We start from the raw sequence: 19,914 nt of genomic DNA on the forward strand, positions 1-19,914 counted from the left end.
AGCTCAATCAGATTAAAGAATCTTGGGTAAAATCACACAGCTAACATGTGTCAGGGATTTAAATTCAGCTGTAGCTGAATCCAATGCCTGTTTTGACACCCCTCAACCCCCTACCCCCACAATACTGTGGTTTTACACATAAATATGGCATTTATTTGTGTGTGAGGTGACATCCAAAGTTTAAACCTTGAAAAAATAGGATACAATATGCCGCAAAACCAACTAACTGCCCTCTTTTTTATACCTCTTATCCTTCCTCATGATAACTCAGGTATTTCTTTAAAATACTAAGTGCCTCTGCACATATGCAAACACACATGGGATCATTTCCTTCCTTTTAGAAAATGACTCTATGGATGATGCCCTGCTTTTCATTTTTTGACATAGTTTTATCTAAGGGCAAAAAAATGCACTCCTCTCTCCCTCTCCCACATTAAAGGGTGTCATTATAGATAAAAGATTATGGTTCTGCTCTTTGGCATTTTCAGACCTTTGTGCTTAAACATTGTTGCTGTTACAGACACAGATAGAGGTCTTCAAAATGCAAGATCAGATGGGGGGGTGCTAGTCACAGGTGGTACACAACCAGCATCTGTGTCTTCATCTTCCAGCCCATCACTGAGTTCATTCATTCCTGAGAGAGATGGACTAGGAAAAGAAGGGCTTTTAGGGTGGTCAGCACACCAGCTCAACTTGAACAATTATTCGCCTAAGACCCTCTCACCAAACAAAGCTTGTTGGTGAGGATTCAACTAACACACTCAACCTCTTTCCTCTAAGCAAGGTTAGGGCAGCCTAACCTTTGATGGCAAAAAGCCGTTCATTTGGGGAAGAGCAACGTCTGTCTTCCTCTTTCAGTGTTTCATGATGTTTTTGAGAATTACTAAAGACAGGTTTGTGGCCTCTCTACTGGCAACTTCAGGTTCCCCAAATCAGCACATTCAGATTTTAGAGAAAATCAGAATCTCAATCTGAAAAAAACAAAAATAAAAGGATTCTGGTTTTGTAATATGAGCTTTCCCAGCCCCGTTTTCCCCCCATTCCTCAGTAAAATCAAGTCTCTGTGGAAACCTTATCACAGGCTTTCAGTCGATTTTCATAGCTACATCAACAGATTGTGGCATCAGGAAGAAATTGCCTGGTGCGTTAATTATCAGCACATGGGTGGGGACAGAGGCTTAGCAGTTGCACAGCTACGAAATGGACAACTCTGAAGAGATAAACAATGAAGGGAGGTTAAGGAGACTTAGAGCTCTCTCCCAATACTAATTAATTTTAAAATGTTTTCCCCCAAACTGCAAGTGTTAGGATATCAAATCACCTTGTGATCAAAACTGAGCTGGAAACACTCACTTACTGTTTTATTTAAATTTTTTATTATAGCTGATTTACAGGTTTCTGTCCATTTCTACTGTGCAGCAAAGTGACTCAGTTATACATGTATATACATTCTTATTCTCACTTTATCCTCCATCATATTCCATCACAAGTGATTTGATACAGTTCCCTGTGCTGTACAGCAGGACCTCATTGCTTATCCATTCCAAATGCAATAGTTGGTATCTACTAACCCCAAATTCCCAGTGCATCCCACTCACACCCCTTCCCCCTTGGCAACCACAAGTCTGTTCTCCAAGTCCATTAATATTTTAGCAGGGATTTTCCCCGAATACAAATAAAACTAGGGTTATGAGATAAGAACGTGAAAACCCTACTTATTGCCCCTAGAATATTTTCTCTTTCTAACCAAGACGAGAAATATCTGTGTGTTCTTGATGTGTAGAATGTATAAAGTATTTATCTCTGTTAACTGTGGATCAGACTACATTGAGGAAAATAGTGGTATTCAGTGAAGAGACCAAGAGAAAGATCTTTATGAGTTTAAAAACATTTATGATTTCCCCAAGCCTGAGAAAATGCATGATCAGAAGGTAAATAGCATATCAAGAATTTAGGGTTCAGGTTCTGGTGGAAAGATGAATTCATTGTGGCCATGTGATGTAGACATTAAGTAATTAGACAAGAAAAGTCATTTTAAATTTATAAATTAAAACTTACATACTGAAAATACAAATTATGGCATCTCTGTAACATTTATCTTGAAAAGATGCTGACTTAGAATCAAATTTCTACCAAAAAGGAGCTTTAAAATTCATTCAAATATAATTAAAATGTTTCCTCAACAATAAAATGTCTAAATATTTGCATATTCTGAATTAATGGTCTGAATTATTGAAGACTGAAAGTTTTCCTAGGTTTAAAACTAGTTGGTCAATAATGCAGTGCAATATTCTGTAATACTGATGTAAATTTCCTTCCAGAACATCTGTCAAAGTATAAAAATCATATCAAAATCTTACTATCTCTGAGATCCTCTGAAATCCATCAGAGACTTTTTTTTTTATGAAAGAGAGAAAGAAATGCACCTAGGAGTTCCCGTTGTGGCGCAGTGGTTAGCGAATCCGACTAGGAACCATGAGATTGCGGGTTCGGTCCCTGCCCTTGCTCAGTGGGTTAACGATCCGGCGTTGCCGTGAGCTGTGGTGTAGGTTGCAGACGCGGCTTGGATCCCACGTTGCTGTGGCTCTGGCGTAGGCCGGTGGCTACAGCTCCGATTCAACCCCTAGCCTGGGAACCTCCATATGCCACGGGAGCGGCCCAAGAAATAGCAACAACAACAACAACAACAGCAACAACAACAAAAAGGCAAAAGACGAAAAATAAAAATAAAAATTAAAATTAAAAAAAAAGAAATGCACCTAAATTTGTAGGAAAATTTTTCACGCAAAAGAACAAACTACCTGAGCTTTTCACTCCTCAAACAAAACCATAGGCTTTCAATAGTATTTATTAATAAATAAATGGTATTTATTAATAAATACTATTTTTCTTAATAATGGCTTTAAATATTATTTCTTTTTTGAAATGTTTGGATTTACAGATGCAAAGATGACTGGCTCTTGCAGTTTGTTGGGATGGTTTAGCCTCTGTAAAGCTCATACTGAATTTAGTCGACCTCAGCAATTACGTAAACAGGGAATGAAAGACATTTGATTCAGCCTAGCACTCTAATGATTATGGCTCAAATAACCATTGTCCTCACCATGACAGGTAGAACTGCCTTAAACAGGTGGCTTGTTTTGCGTTTCAACAAAATTGTGATAATCTGTGTGTATCCATGAGAAAGTGTATGTTTGTGTGTGTGTCACATGTGAAAGAGTGTGTGTGTTTATGTGTGAAAGAAATAATGCGTGTGTGTGTGTGTGTGTGTGCAGAGAGAGAGATTTAAAAATACTAGAAGGGGGAAAGTTCTTCAACCAAATTATAGCTAAATATGAAAAGGCAGAATAAAGAAAGTACCAATCAAACAAAACTAATAATCAATCAGAGGGGGGAAAAGCATAAAGCCACTCTCCAGAAACTGGATCACCAGATTTTTACAATTTGATGCCAAATATATGGCCAAAGGAGGCAAATTGGAATAACAATGCCAGGTATTAATATAGGGTCTTTTTCTGAGAAGCTCTTAATACATTGTGATCTTCTGGTCTCTCCCGTGAGCTGCCATACAAACAGCTCCTGAAAAGTTCTGCATCACAACTATTCTGGAAAATCGTCATGCCTTATCAAGATGCTCACTAGGCATTTTCTGGAGCCCCTTTGACCAGATTCCCACCTCCTCCGACACACATCTTTATTGAGATTCGGTAGTTCAACTCTAGGGCAAATTACTCATGTGGCTTGAGTGTTCAGAGCAGAGAAAAATGCAATCAAGTTCCTCTTCAGCCAGAGAAAGGAAAATTTTCCAGGCCTGCTGACCCCTTTCCTTCCTTCAACAAAAGGTCAAGAGTCTTTATGTGGGTGGTACCTAAAAAGTTGAGGGATATTTTTTTTTTAAAAATTACTGCCCTACCTCCAGAGGATGAAAGCAGGAGTGCGTAAAGCCTTCCTGAGGTGGGACAGCCATCCTTTCTGAGTCTGATATCAGAACCTCAGAACAATTCCTTATGCCGTCATTTCTTTTGTTTGTTTGTTTGTTTGGCTGCGGGACTGAACCCATGCCACAGCAGTGACAACACGGGATTCTTAAACACTAGGTCACTAGGGAACACCCCTGTCATCTCTTCTTTATATGATTAGTTTCCCACCAGGAACTGGGGCCTCAGGGCTGACTCACATGAACTGGGCCTGAACCGTGGTATACACCCCGCCACCATTTGTCCCTCACCCCCTCCTAAGGTGCACTTTTTTTCAACTATGTGACAACTTGTGCCTTAAAACATGCATTATGCAGCCTGACCCTCACTTCATTTCTCTGCATAGACTATGATCTGAAGCCTCACCCATGTTCTTTTACTCACACTGACCGTCCACAGTAAAGGACAGGCCAGATCACCAGTATTTCCTACTTCTCCTTTCTGCTGATTCGATTCCCAGTACTCCCTTTTATTAGCTGTGCTTAGAAAATATAATTTTTAATTAAATCAGTTATTATAGTTGGCAGTTTAGCTATATGACCACACATTAATTTCTGATTCTAGAAAAAAATTAGAACATGAGGTATTATGCTTAACCCTAAAAGATGTTCCATGTAATTAGTTTTTCTTTAATGATTCAGAATTCTTTGGGGATCACATATTAATTTAGGGACATCATTATGAACATCAATTATTTCCCCATAAATATGAAAAATATTCAGTTAATACAATGTTCTAGAAAATAACTACTGAGCAATTATCTTGTTTTTGTGGGTTTGTGGTTTGAATACAGCAAACTAATTTATTTTGTGTTGATAAATATGGGGCTTGTTCATTAGCAAATTTCTTTGTGAATTGTCAGGGGGGATGAGCTCTGAGTTGTTATGGGGCAAGGATGCTGGTCTATGACATCTAAAGGCTGCTGAGGCACAGGGTAGGGAGCGTCTAAGAAGTGGATAAGACTAAAATAATGCAGAATATCTCAAGGTGAAGCCTTAGGAATAGAAACCGGAGCAGGCAAAGGACCTGCCCCCTAGAGTGCCTGTTACCTGCTTTTCTGAACTTTTGCATCTCTTGGCTCCCAGGACATCACATTCTCCTTGTTCTCCTCCTACATCAGTTGCCATTTCTTCTAGTTTCCTTCTCTTGTTACCCCTATTTTTCTCAGCCTTCAGACTCCCACTCTTCTTTCTGCCCTGACTCCTTATTTGATTCCACCCAACACCATGGATTAATGATCATACATATGTCAATAACACGCAAATGTTTATCTCACTCTCACATGCTCAACTGAGAAGTCAACATCCCTACTTGGGTACCTATGAGGCATCTCAAACTTAATACATTCAAAACCTAACTTTTCCTTTTAAGTCCTTGGACTCCCTATCTTAGTGAACAGCAACTACATTTGCCCAGTTGCTCAGCAGAAAAATCCAGTCACTCTTGTTTACTTTCGTTTTCATGTATACCGCTGTTGACGTGTATGCTTTTCATGTTCATGTTCATGTTTACTGCTTTTCATCCATCTAACTGTGCTGTCTCTACCATCCAAATAGATCCCAGAATGCACCTCTCCTCACCCACTGCTAACATTCTAGTGAAAGCCACCAGCAACTCTCTCCCCACTGGTCTCCCTGCACCGATCATGGCCCCAGGATGATTCTCCAAGATGTGCTCAGAGTGATCCTTGAAACATTACACCCTTCTACACCAAAACTTCCAGCAACTTCTGGGGCTCAGAATAAATGGTAACAACTTCTCAGGGTCTTCATCTCATTTCCTCTGGCTTGCTCTTTTGGCTCCAGCCACACTGGCTCCTGCTGTTTTCTTGAATGCAAATAAGTCAAGTTTCTTCTGACCCCAGAGAATGAGCATTTTCTAAGATTTCTGCCATGTCTGTTTTTTGCCCTAGAAAAAGCCTTCTCTCTCTCACTTTATTCAGCTCTCTGGGCAAATGTTACCTGTTGAGGGGGCCCTTTCCTGACACCTTACCTAACCTCCTTCTTTGTCAAGTTTCTTCAGAGTCCATCTCAGGACATTCCTTTCTCAAGCCAGAGGAGTGCTCTATCGTATAGACCTAACACTCTAAACTTTTCATCTATTAGATGATGCTGGATAACATCTTCTAACATTTCTTAATTTTTAAATATTTTTATATAATGATTTTTATTTTTTTTCCATTATAGCTGGTTTACAGTGTTCTGTCAGTTTTCTACTGTACAGCATGGTGACCCAGTTACACATACATGTATACATCCTTTTTTCTCACATTATCATGCTACATCAGAAGTGACTACACATAGTTCCCAGTGCTACACAGCAGGATTTCATTGCTAATCCATTCCAAAGGCAATAGTCTGCATCTATTAACACCAAGCTCCCCATCCATCCCACTCCCTCCCCCATGATATAGAAACATGTATGTTAAGGTTTTATTTACATTAAAAAATGAAGCTTACCCTATCTTGCCAAAGTTATCTGATATCATCACTATTTGTGAATTTAAAAAAAAAAAACCTCTTTCAACTCATTGCAATTGCAATAATCATTTCAGATTTCCTGTCATCTTTATTGCCTTGGGCTATATGAATAGGGTATTTCCAGACAGATGCCTGAGATCAGTAACTTCTTATTTTAATGAAGGGTGTGCTTCCTCTATATTTGATGGAGAAACGTTATTTTTAGGCAGCAATAGCAATTCAATATACTTAGCTCACAATTTATTACAATCTCAGCAAATAGGGTGATGGGGAAGCAGTATATCCCTGTTTCACAGGAGCTGCAATTGTGCCGATGCCATGAGAGTTTGGATGTTGACAGATAAGGTAGTCTATTCCAGAAATGTGGTGGCAGAGAATTAAGTAAGATATTTTCTGTGTGGCTAAGACTTGTCTGGTTAAGACCTTCAAAGTAGAAAAGAAGCGAATGAGACTGCAGGGGAATGCAGTGGTCAAGCATGCAGAGAATGGACTTGAGTTAAAATTCCTGGGTCCAAGTCCCAGCTTAAGAGTTTATTAGCTGTGTGACTGTGTGATTTTTTTCTTTCTCATCCGTAAAATAAGGTTATCCATACTTGTATCAGAGAATAGTTCAAAGATGAAATGGCACAGTACATATAGAGTCTCCATGTATCGCAGAACATTATCAGTGGAAAAAGTTTCTGTCTGAGCAACTAAACCTTCAGTGTAAAGCTTCCTTCAGCCCAGTTCAGTATAACATCCACAATTTCGCAAGTAATAAGAAGCATCAAATCTAGACATAAAATTTTAAAAGCTGGCTTGCAGAAATCATAGTATGTAAAAACTAGTTAACTGTTTATAATCTCCACCATGAGATTTAAGGGCAGAAGAAACAGTGGTACAAGTTAGGCTTAAATGACAATGAACAGGAATCTTCTTTATTTACAAATTGAACCTTGATTTATGGGGGTTTCCAGTTTAAAGAAGTGTTATTTTAATTGTTCATTGAAAATACTTTTTTATTCATATTTTTAATAAAATAAATGATTTTTATTTTAATACAATTTTATCTTAAAACTAAAACTTCGTTTGTATAGTTAATTGTGAAACAAATTCATGTATTAATGAAAGTAAGTGAAGTAGAAAGAGAAAATTACCTAAATGCTACCATCCAGAAATCAATAAATATGAGTAACATTTGAAAGAATAGGCTTTCAGAATTTTTCAATATATCTACATCTCTTCATATAAAATTATTCTTTTTTACAAATAAAGCATCCAACTCTACATGTTTTGTAACCAGCTTTTAACACCATATGTACTCATGTCAACAAAGATCTATACTCTATATTGATCTATAGATTATTCTATTCTTGCCAAAACAGAACTATAATTCCATTTTTTTAATGGCTGCCCTGTTATCATCATGTGTTAGGTGATTGTTAGACATTTAGACTGTGTGCAATACTTTTCTGCTACAATTAACAATACTATGTTGAATTTCTGTGCATTTATATTTGTACATACTTCTTCATTATTTTCTTAGGATAAGTTACTTGAAGTGGATTTACTCTAACAAAGGGTATGCACAATAAAAACTAAAAGCTGGCCAGATAACCCTCTAGAAAAACCATTTAAACACAAAGGGAAATTTTTAAGACTCTACAAAGTATGGAGTTTTAATTAAATTAATGCTTTTAAACTTTTACCTAAGCTCTGCTTTCCAAAGGAAATAGGTAGAACTTGTGGATTATTTCAATTAAAACTGGGAAAGAATGTACACAGGGAAAATTTAGTGAAAGTACTCAAATACAGTTCAAATCGAATTTCAGGGTAACCAAAGAGTTGATGAAGGTGTAGGGAAGGAAAAATAACCTTTCTAGGTTCTTGTCTGAGAGGCCTGTGATCAAAGGCAGATTAACAAATGAAAACAAAAAGAAGTTTAATAACACGTATACCACCCCTATACATGGGAAATAGCAAGGAAAACTGAGCAATCTTCAAATGGCCCAAGCTATCACTTTAAATACCATCTCCAGCTAAAGATAAAAGAAAAACCTTGTGCTCTTCAAGAGTGACTTTAAAACAACACAAGTTGAAAGATGGAGGGGAGATCTGTCACTAAACTGACTCTCTGTCGTTAAACAATGAGGCTGAAGATGGTACACTGGGACCCGTTCTATTTCTCCCTGTACTTTTATGTATGTTAGTGATTTATTACAATAAAAAGTGTGGAAAGTATTTAAGCATAGATTATTATACACAAAAGATGTAGTTACACTGGGAATACACAAAATACAGAAGAGCTACTCAATTAAGAAGAAATTAAAACTAGAAAATTGCGATAATATAAAAATCCTTTCCGTTTCAGAAGGAACTTACACTTAATGGGCAATGCTAAGAACCATGTGGAATGACATGGCAAGTCTTCATAACCAAAATAACTGAGTGATTATTGATTTTAAAAATAACCATTTAGGGGTTCCCTGGTGGTCTAGTGCTTAAAGACTGGGCATTGTCACCGCCATGGCTTGGGTTCTATCTCTGGCCCTGGGAACATTCAAAGTTATCTTTCCAGGGAAAATGAATGACTGTATTTTGAACACAATTTAAAGAATTCTTAATTATGCAGGAGGAAGCTTATAATTGCATATCACCTCTCTTGGGCATAACATAGCTCTAATAATGGAAAGTGAACTTCGCAACCATGAGTAAGCATTGAGACTCTATATCATGGAATCTCAATGTTTTAATGGAGGGAAGAGTCAGAAGTCATTTCTATACTCCCATTTGACAGATAATCAACCTGAGATCTAGGAAGCTGAAACTATTTAATTAAAGTTATACCAATACTTAAGAGTAATTAAATTTAGCTTTCCACACTAATAAGTTCATATACAAAAAAGCCTTTACTCCAATTTTATCAAAATTACTTTATGAAGATTATAAAGGTGATAGTCATAAAAATTTAATATAGTGAATTTAATAATAGATAAAGACGGTGAATATAGGTGCCAGTGAAACCAAAAGCATTACAGAAAACCACTATTATTTTCTTTGGGAGAAAACGGAAATTAATCAGGATTTAATTAAAGTGGACAGCATTCTGAAGGGAATAACAAGGGCAGAAGTTATTTACATGGGTGTCAAATGCAAAGAGATATTATATGTCTCTTAATTAAGGTAGAAATTGCCTCAGAAAGGAGAAAAAAGGCAGCAAATCACTATTCCGTAAAACAAAAAAAGAGATAAAGACAGCAGTCACCAATGTTTTTAATTAAGAAATGATATGGAAGTTCCCATGTGGCTCAGTATGTTAAGTATCTGGGGTTGCCACAGGTGTAGTGCAGGTTGCAACTGCAGCACAGTTTTGACCCCCCCGCCCCAGAACTTCCATGTGCTTCAGATGCTTCCAAAAAAAAAAAAAAGATAATAAAAAAAGAGGAAAAAGATATTTTAGAAAAGTGAATGTCTGTATGTAACAGCACTTAATAGCACCATCACCCCCTTTAAGAGGGCTGTCCTACTGTGTGGTCTAGAGGGTGATGCTCTATAGCGCAAACCCTTTCATGTTGAGGTGTTCCTTTAGCAGTGAGATTGAGTTTCTATCAGTTCCCATCATACTCTCAGCTTTGTACAGAAGGAGAAATTTTCATGATAGGTAGCTTGGGGTTAATAGTGGAGTCTTGGTACAGGTAAAAATTGAAGATGAACAATTGAAAAAGCTGATACACTGAAACAGACCCTCCTGAGGGTCAGATGGGTACTCTAAGGGACAGGATAAACATTGTGTTCCAAAGGGCTCAGCCCCCCGCCAGCCTTGGGGATCTGCACTGCTCCTTTCAGAGGATTTAATTAGCTGCCCTCCTGGTGTGCACCAGGTGGGATTTGCCTTTTAAAACACTTAACCTGTTTCTTTCTTTCTCTGCATATTTTGTTTTTAGACCAACAATTCCTATAAAATATATGACTAATCTCAATACCTAGATGGTATTATATGTAATGCTCTCTTGGTTTATTTGGAAATAAGTTAATGATGCTGTATATTCATAAATAGGGCTTTTCAGGTACATAATACATGTAGATGAAAAACTTAAGCATTAACCATTGGGAATATAAAGAAAAAGTCAAAATGTCCAGTGTCTGTGCTCGATGGGTGGGGATGGGAGGGGTGAAGAGGAAGACACATTCAACCAACTAACATGAACTATTAGGAATTTTTACCTTCATAGCACAGGTCTGAGCTCCATGGAATGCAAGAAGGTTCAGAATCACATTTCTTTGTACTACTGAACATTTCATACTTATTGTACCAAATGATCCTCACAATAGTATTGAAAGATCAGAATAGTTCTTTAGCAGCCTCAGGTTGTAAGGGAAGTAAGGCTCAGAGTGATAGTGAGTTTATCAGCAACTGGTAAGCAACAGAATTGGAACTATGCATTCTTTCCTTTCTTCAAATATGTGGCAGGTAGTTGACCATCCAGTTGGATATAAAAGCTGCAGAAAAGATCCTTGAGTCATTTTCCAAGAACTTCCATTGGAACTCTGGAGAAACTCTGGCAAGGGCTCCCAGAAGGGCATTTCAGTCCAGAAAGTTTCTAGTCACTTTAGTTAGTGAGTGAGCCTCTTCTAATTGACTCATTCCCTTTCACTGCTAAACTTCAGTCTGATAATAATCACTGATTTAAATTTCTCCCCAACTCCCAGCCTTGCCACAGCAGGCCACATTTGTAAATCTTAGAGAGTTACACACTTGGAGACACCATTGATTCATTCAGTTCTATATTTCTCCTTTTTAAAAAATATATTGTAGCAATATTTTCATCATTCTGAAATGAAATGAATTGATAGTATAACCTATTTCACAAATAATTTTTTTAAAATTCTACATAATATTCTCTCAGATATGCCAATATTTTATACTAAATCAATACATTGTTCAATTTCTTTAACTCAGGCCTCATTCTAGAAGACACATGTTCCATTACATGGCACCTCCCCCAAGAGAAACAGCTACAGATGCTGATCAACAATCAACCTTGCCATCAGTGAAGGGATTTTCCAAAATGGTGACTATCTTTTTTAAATGCCAAATAAAACACAGTATAAATTTTTTCTCAATGTACACAGTAGTTACAGTTCTGGAGGAACTGATGTAATAACTTACATTGATTTTAACAAATATGCAAAAAATACTTTGTTCTTATGCTAAAAAGCAGAGTTTCTAGTCTTGGGTCATAATGCTCTGTAGAACATTTGAAAAGTATGTGGAGTGAAGGACAATTATTCATTGTATGGGGCCATCTCAAGGATTGCAAGATAATGTTGCATCCTTGGTCCAGCCCAATAAACTTCCGTAACAACTTCCATATTATTGTGACCACAAAACATCCCAATGAATTTCCAAGTTGCCCCTAAGGAGCACTACCACCTCTGCTGAGAACCACTGCTCTGGAGATTTGGAGAGGAAGGGAATGTTGTCTACCTTTTGCCTGCCCTCCTTCCTTTACACTCTTGTTGTGATGCGGCAGGGAGGAGGGGGTGGGAATACCTCTCATGGCAAGGACGCAGCTCCTTCATGTTGGTTCCTGCCACTGACCGTCTCATTGGTTATATGCTCAGTGTGGTCGGGCAGAACTGTCCACTCAGCATCTCCTCCAAGCACTGGGGAAATTTTGTGTGGCTGGAGGACAATTGTTTTAGGTTGATTCCCTCCCTCCACTTCCTCAATAATGACTTCACACAAAATCTATCTCATATCCTGAGTCCTTGGCAGGTATGCATCCCCCATCTCCTTTCCCCAGAAGAGCATCACTTCTGAGTCCACCTCACCCCATATTTCCCCCGTGGTTGTCCCACCACTCCAGGAATCCATGATTCAGAAGTAAACCAGACCGGGAAATCAAATGCAAGTCTTGCCTTTTTACAGTTGTTGAAGCAATTCTTTTTGGTGCCTCTGTTCTTGACCTCAAAGAGGAGGAACCACTTGAATATGATTCTCTCCACAGCTAGTAACGGAAAGGATCATTTCCTGGGCGTAATCACCAATGTGCTTATATACCCCAATGCAGAAATGTTAACTTCAAATAACAAGTGAAACTGTAGAAGTGTTTTAAAGTTACGAAATGCACTATCACCATTCCAGAGTTGAGCATTTCTTATTCACTTTGACTATCAGTATTTCTTCTTGTTCATAAGTACATGAGAGTAATTTGGAAGAGTATGTCTGGGAGAAAAGTGGACACAGAATAGGATTCCACTGAATAATCTGAAAAGCAAACTGGTGGAAAATTGTGGACATTGTAGTGATTAGACACCCCTAACAGGGGTGATAAGTAAAATCATGTCTAGAAAATATGAATTAACAAATTAAGTCACTCTTTAAATACCAAACTTATGAGGAACTCTGGTAAACCATGTGTGAGCAAGGAAAGGAAAAAAAGTGAAGAAAAGTTTAGTAATTACAAGGCTATTTTTTCCATAAGAAACTAAGGCAAGTCTTCAGAATGAGCAGATAAGTTATCTTAAACTTAAAATGACACCGAATGCCGAGCCCTACAGTATTGCATGGCCCTGCCTAACTTATAGCCCCTGGGAACACCCTGCCTCCCTCACTTTCTGTGGCTTTCACCCACTGACATACTTACAGTACCTCGAATGCTCCTTCTCACCACAGGGCCTTTGCACCTGAAGCTTCTCTTGAGGACTAGACAGAATTCACCTTCCTCTTCTCCTTCTCAGTTCCTAGTCATTTTCTAGTGCTCCTTAAAAAGGTCAGCTCCCTCTCTTAAAAAATTGTGCAATTTTTTTAATATCTCTTTTGTTTTCCCCAAGATGAAAGCTCCATTTGTTCATGGGTTCACTGATGATCCCTTTATTTCTAATATAATGCCCTGCTTTAATAGTAATGTTAAAATACTCAAATAAGTGAGTGAATAGGTAAAGCATTTTTTCATGATTTTTATAGCTAGCAGGTAAGCACCCAAAATCAAGTCAATTTCCATAAAATTCAAGCTCAGTCTGTTCTGATCATAAGACAGTCTCACAGAAAAGGGAAAGAAGGCTCCAAACTTGTCAGAAAATCCATTAGGCTTTGTTCAAACATTAGTATTTATATATAAATAACATTTAATTTTGTTGATTTAAATACATTTATTTAAACAAACAATATAAATTAATAAATTATTAAATTTTAAAATAACATTTCATCTTAGAACAAAAGGATAGAAATCTAAAAATATAGCATATGCTTTCCATTTAAAAATATATCTTACAATGTCAAGGTGTAACCCTGGATTTCTCATAATGATAAATGTGTAGTTTTTAGTTTGTGTCAGATTAAGGGTATATAACAAGAGATGTCAAATCAAACCAATGATTTCATCTATTTGTTATCCAATAAATAAGACTGCTTTTAGCAAAACAATATTATTTTGATTACATATATATGATTGAAAGAGAGAAATATTTGATTAAATGTTGTGATTATGTTCAGATTTCCTTCACTGGTTCTGTATATTTCTAAAATAATATTAAAAGCAGCTGTAGTTAGGGGAAGCAAAGAGCTCTTTAGAAAGTCTATACTTCATCAAAATTGGCTCAATTTGGCTTTCCCACACAGTGGATTTAAATGTCTGGAGATTTACTCGTGGAGAGGCAGATGGGATGCATGTAGGAAACAGAATCTTTTCACCTGCTCCCTGGTAACAATTCAGCTCTACTGCCATAGAGAGACGACCAGATAAGTCTCAGCTTTCTACAACCTATTTAAAAGGCAGCCCCACGTCAGAGACCAGGCAGTGGGAAGGGTCCATTTAAGGTGCAAAGAAAAAGGGCGTGCATTGTCTGCAGAGAATTTAAACACTGTACTAAAACCAACCAAGGCTCTCTGGTTTTTATTATCCATGTGCAGCTTCTCAGTGATGAAATGCTCCCCCAGCCTGTGGGGAAAGACTACCCTTCCTCCCCGCTGTCCCCTGTCCTGCTTTAGTATGCTGCTCTTTAAGGAGAATTTCTTCCGAGAATACTAAAGGCCTTATAGAAGTCATATGTGTTCCAGTTGAAACCATCCATAATGATTCCTCTGAAAATGAAAACTCAGTATTTAAAAAAAGAATTACTGGGCTGGGCGAGGGAGCGGGTAATGGGACTCTGCCAAGAATCCAATCAAAGCAAAAAACAACTATTTTCTTGCTGTGCATCTCCGGTCATTGTTTGAGTCCTCTCACCTGGCCTTCCGTGGGCTCATTATGACCATCTCCTCTCTGGTGTCTTATCCCTGACCACTCTCCCTTTAACACGTCACACACTCAAGGTGCATCTTCATAAGGCCAGCGTCTGGCTATAGGACTCATGTACCCCCAAATCTACAGCGTCTAATTCTAGCTGTAAGACTAAATTCTTAAAGGTCTCAGGCAGTGTCTAAGTCATTTTTTAGTCACCGCAGGACTTAGTTCATGGTGCTGAAGGGAGTACTCACTTACTACCTGCTGCCTGAATGATTTAAAAATTCAGCCAGTAAATCTGCTGCAAAACTTTCTTTAAATGACTGCCCTAGAATAAGTCCTGCACCATGAATTTGCATCATTTATTCAACACATACTTAGTGATCATTTAGTATGAGTTAGATAGGCATTTGCTGTGTTGAATGATTTTCCATATAAAATCGGCCTTTCCTTAAGCAATGTTTATATTCAGAGATTTTTTTTTTTTTGGACTAAAGAAACAGGAAGACACAAAATGTCTTTTAAGATTCATAAAATACATAATTTGGGTATCATTTTCAGGCTTCAAATCTATCATTTTTTTAATCTCAAAAGAGGGCAATGCATGGGTCATAATTTGCTTTAGCCTATGACCTTTTAATTAGATTTGAAATCAAGTATATAAGATCTGGCAGATAAAAAACCATTCATGTGAAATAAAATTAGAAAAAATGAGAGTTTGGCTATTATCTCCATGCATTATCTGCAAATTTGCAAATGGTGATTTTCCAATAATTAGCTCTTTGGCTGCAGTTAAAATTCATGGTGGTGAGTGTGTGCATGCAATATGCATTGTGTAATTTCAGATAAGAATGTAGGAAGAAGGGAAAAGGAGGTGTAACAGACTCATGGAAAGAATTGCCAGAACCATCAAGTTACACATATGGGATCCCCTTCCTCCCTCACCAGTGCTGTTAACTTTGTGGTCAGAGGTTCACCAGGAGAGCTCACTTGTGTAATATTCGCCATCCAGAATACTCTTTAAACCAAAAGGGAACTCAGAATTCTTGCAGCAACTCTGCCTTGGAAGGAACAGGACCATTTTATGTGCAGCCTCTGGGAGCCATCTTGTCTTTTTGGAACAACACCTGAATTTATATCACAGGTACATGCTCTTTAGTGCAGAGCTGCCAGCCATGTGGCCAGGCCTCTGCACCTTGCCCTGATGAAGTCCAGGGGCTCTAAGTTGGGAATTCCTAAAGGAACCTCAACTCAGGGTGGGAAAAATGTCCAAAGTCCTGTGCTTTATCATTTCATCTGTTTGGGTCTCTCAAAAAAGGGATCACACTGTCAATGTGGAATCTTAACAGTTCTCTGCAAAGCTGACCACCTAAACTAGTACTTTCTCCCCGAAGTCTCTGTCTTTTCTTCCCTGCTCCAGTTCTTTCATCGCAGGTTCTCTATCTTATACCCTATGTATTAATTCATTTTCCTTACTGCCTGTTTTTCTAATGGAATGTTAAGTCCTAGGAGGGTGGGAACTTTTACTGACCTTTTCACTATTGTATCTCAAGCATCTGGGACAGTGCCTAACCCAGAGTGGGTGCTCATAAATATATTTTGAATGAGTGCATGAAGGAATGAATGAACAAATGAAGGACTATGACTTCTCAATTGCATATTTGTTTCTGCTCTCCCTGATTTTTTGCTTTTAATTAGAATTGCTAAATGACTGATGTTGAACCTCTCAGGAAGTTCACTGGTTCCTTGAAACAATAAATGAAAATATTAAGCCCAATATCCAATGATACATGCCTACAGGACCCCTCTTAACAGGAAATAAGAGATTCTCCAACATGCTCTCAAACTGGGCCAAACTCGAGCTTATAAGTAATTGGTGAGATAAATGACAAGGGGTCAGCTTACAGGTGCCAGCCTGAGGCTTGGTCAGATTGCCATCTCTGTGTGGTCTGGCCTCCTGCAATGTCACAGACAATCTGTCTGTCATCACAGAGCAGGTGGCCAGGCAGGACTGTGGTTATGGATATGGTGACTATATCAGTTGCTAACCAGAGCCTTCGCTGTAGCTACAAGGAGATGATTGCTATATGGTTGCACTTTGTACTGGACAGGGGCCAACAAGTTTACTTTACCCTATTACCAAAATCCATCTTCTGTCCATAAACGCCAATCCCCCTACTGGGGACTGTATATGCTTTATTAATTCATTTACCACGAACCAACTCCCCTAGAGGCTGGGGTCTGACTGGTAGACAGGCAGAGGCCCTGCAGTCTCAGACTCAACTTTCTTGATCCTCTATCTTTGTCAGGTTAATTACACCACCCACCTGTGTTTCTTAGAGACTCAAAGAGGACCTCAAATTTTTGTAAATTATTTCAAATTTCCAAGAAGAGTCCCCCCTTAAATTTCTTTTAACTAACAATGTTTTATGGAGGAGCAGAATAGAAACAGCCTTGTGGAAGATGCAAGGGGAATTTTCCCTTGTCTTTCCCATTATTTGATCTTAGGCCAGTGGTTTTTAGCTGTGCCTGAACTTAGCACCAACCAGGGAGCTTAAAAAAATACGAGTGCCCATATTCCACTTGAGACCACTGGGAACAGGATCTCCAAGAGTGGGCCTGGGCTTCAGCATTATTTTGAAACAACGCAGGAGATGCTATGTGCAGCCACATTTGGGCAAATCTCTTTGTACTTTCTCAACTTGTAAAAGGAGATTAATCATAATTCTCTCATTAGTTCACAAGGATTTCTTATCTAAAAATTAGATTGTAGATGTTAAACAATTTTAATATCTACCCAAATGACATTTATTTTGGTCTATACCATCAGAACTCCTTATACAAAACCAAAGATGGCTAAGACTTTTGTGTTGACAAGGATATGTTTTTAAAGAAAGGAAAATTAGGAAGTAGTCTCTGAACTTTTGTTACTCGGAATTGCTAAGGTCTCTTTAGGCCATGCTATGTAAGATTCTAAATTTTTAAAGAGACAAGAGCATATCATTTATTCCCAGACACTTCCAGCAGTAGCAGAATCAGCATCATTAAAACCATGTACTGAGACATCCATAAATTCAGTCCATTTCCTCCACTGGTATCTTTGTTATGACCATTTTCAAGGGCTACTGTCTGGGCACTGTGGTAACCACTAAAACATTGGCAGTTCTCAGAAGATTCCAATCCTGGGCCAGCAATTGAAGATGCAGTGAGGGAACTATGTATCATAGGCAATGCCTGAGAAAAGAGATTTATTGAAAAAGCTGAAGTTCAGTTTCTCAGGGATACTACTCTGGAACTGGATTGCCAGGAACAACTGCCCAGTACGGAGGACCCCTGGGATTTCATCTTGAGTCCCTATTGATGGAGTCTTTGAATCAATGTTGAGAGAGGTTTGTGCAAACTTAGTGAAAAAGTTGAAGCCCTCCAGATAAAGTTCCCTGTTTGTAAAATTAATGTGACAAGCAAAAGCTTCCTTGGATTTTAAAATGGCTCTATTTCAGGAGTTTCTCTTATAGGTCAATGGAAACAAACCCGACTAGTACCCATGAAGGTGCAGGTATGATCCCTGGCCCTGCTCAGTGCGTTAAGGATCCAGCATTGCCATGAGCTGTGGTGTAGGTCTCAGACTTGGCTCTGATCCTGTGTTGCTGTGTCTGCGGTGTGGGCCAGCAGCTGTAGCTCTGATTAGACCCCTAGTGCCTAGACTTCCATATACCACACCTGCCCATGCCCCCCCAAAAATGGCTTTACTGGAAATTAAACCCTCAGATTATAATAGAAATGGGATCAAGTTGAACCAAGACATATACGAAATATCGTCATACAGCAAGAATGCGGTGCCCCTTTTATTGACCACATAACCACACTCTACAAAATCAGGATGTGCAGGGAGTTCCCGTCGTGGTGCAGTGGAAACGAATCCGACTAGGAACCATGAGGTTGCGGGTTCGATCCCTGGCCTTGCTCAGTGGGTTAAGGATCTGGCGTTGCCATGAGCTATGGTGTAGGCTGCGGATGTGGCTCAGATCTGGCATTGCTGTGGCATAGGCTGGCAGCTGTAGCTCCAATTAGGCCCATTGCCTGGGAACCTCCATATGCTGCAGGTGCAGCCCTAAAAAGACAAAAAAAAAAAAAATCAGTATGTGCAAAAGCAGCATCTTTCATTACAGACTGAAAGTATTCTCAGACCTTAGGGGTGTCTGCTTCCTGGGAGTATTCATTGTATAGAATTCTTCATAGCAAAAACCACAGCATAACCATCATCAGTAATGAGACGACCTGATTAGGTTCAACCTAATTAATTAGAAGCTTTTTTTCTTTTTGGATATTACTTTTATGGAAATTTATGAAAAAAACACCATTTATTGAGTAATTACTATGATCGAGAATGATGTCTAGCACATTAAATACATTTTATCCTTTTCATAACTACTTGAAAATTTATGATCTAGGTTTTCCAAAGATATTGTGACTCACAGAGGTTAAAAACACTTCCCAAGGTAATACAGCCAACAGTAAGATTCATACCCAGATATTCTGACTCCAAAGCCTTAATTCTTAACCAGTCTCTATTCTTTCCTTACCCACTAGTCGATCTAGATAATGCTTCTGCCATTAAGTTACTCACTGGTAACCTTCCCATGGGTCAGTTCTGAGATATAAACAAGATAATGTCCTTAAGATATTAAAGGGCAGAAATGGAAAATGAAAGTGTCAGGATTTTGCACAAGCCCAGCCCTTAACTGTAAGTTGCTCAAATGTAGAAATGCAGGCCTCTGATGTCCAAAGACTGACAAATTAAAAGGAAGTGGGTGACTTTACAACGATGGAGCCCTGAGGAAGGATGGATTATAACTTTGAGTCTCCTGGGAAGGCTGCTTCCGCCCAGTGGCAGGGGCCACTGCCTGCATGGGTTCAGGGGTGGTATTCAACTGCTCAAAACAAAACAGAGAAGTAAAACTTTAATTGCAGGAACAAGACCTCAGGGAGGAGGAACCACAGCACTTGGAAGTCACCAAGAATTCCCATGGTTACCCTAGAAGTGACAGGGAATCAAATCAACAGCAAAGAAAACCTGGTCCAGTGGTTCATCTGGAGTTTCTTACTGTAAGAACACGGTTAATGCAAAGCTCCACTCCCTCTCCTTGTCTAGGCTGTGGACACTACAATGCTTTTCTCTTATGTAGAAATCAGTATCAGACTGAACCCATGAATGAGCAGATAGGTGAGCAGTGAAGACAGACAGGCAGA

At 38.6% G+C, this 19,914-nt stretch overlaps 1 protein-coding gene across 16 annotated transcripts in view; it reads left to right on the forward strand.

Annotated features, from left to right (window-relative positions):
- The window catches only part of SLC8A1 (solute carrier family 8 member A1), a 421,405-nt gene that overhangs the window by 31,202 nt on the left and 370,289 nt on the right, over nucleotides 1–19,914 (forward strand). For 5 of the 16 annotated variants that reach the window (XM_085019457.1, XM_085019445.1, XM_085019450.1 and 2 more), the window contains exon 2: nucleotides 11,397–11,508. The exons of the other annotated variants lie outside the window; for them this stretch is intronic. Coding sequence is in view for 2 of the 5 variants with exons in the window: in XM_085019442.1 (XP_084875568.1) it covers nucleotides 11,416–11,508 (93 nt within the window). In the remaining 3 variants the exon portion in view is untranslated. The remainder of the gene's footprint in view (nucleotides 1–11,396; nucleotides 11,509–19,914) is intronic. 16 annotated transcript variants of the gene reach the window in all.

The sequence above is a fragment of the Sus scrofa genome, chromosome 3 (assembly GCF_054392235.1).
Source record: "Sus scrofa isolate SSC_HxYL_T2T_F1_AM1 chromosome 3, Sscrofa_HxYL_maternal_Yorkshire_Landrace_v2.0, whole genome shotgun sequence".
NCBI lineage: Eukaryota > Metazoa > Chordata > Mammalia > Artiodactyla > Suidae > Sus > Sus scrofa.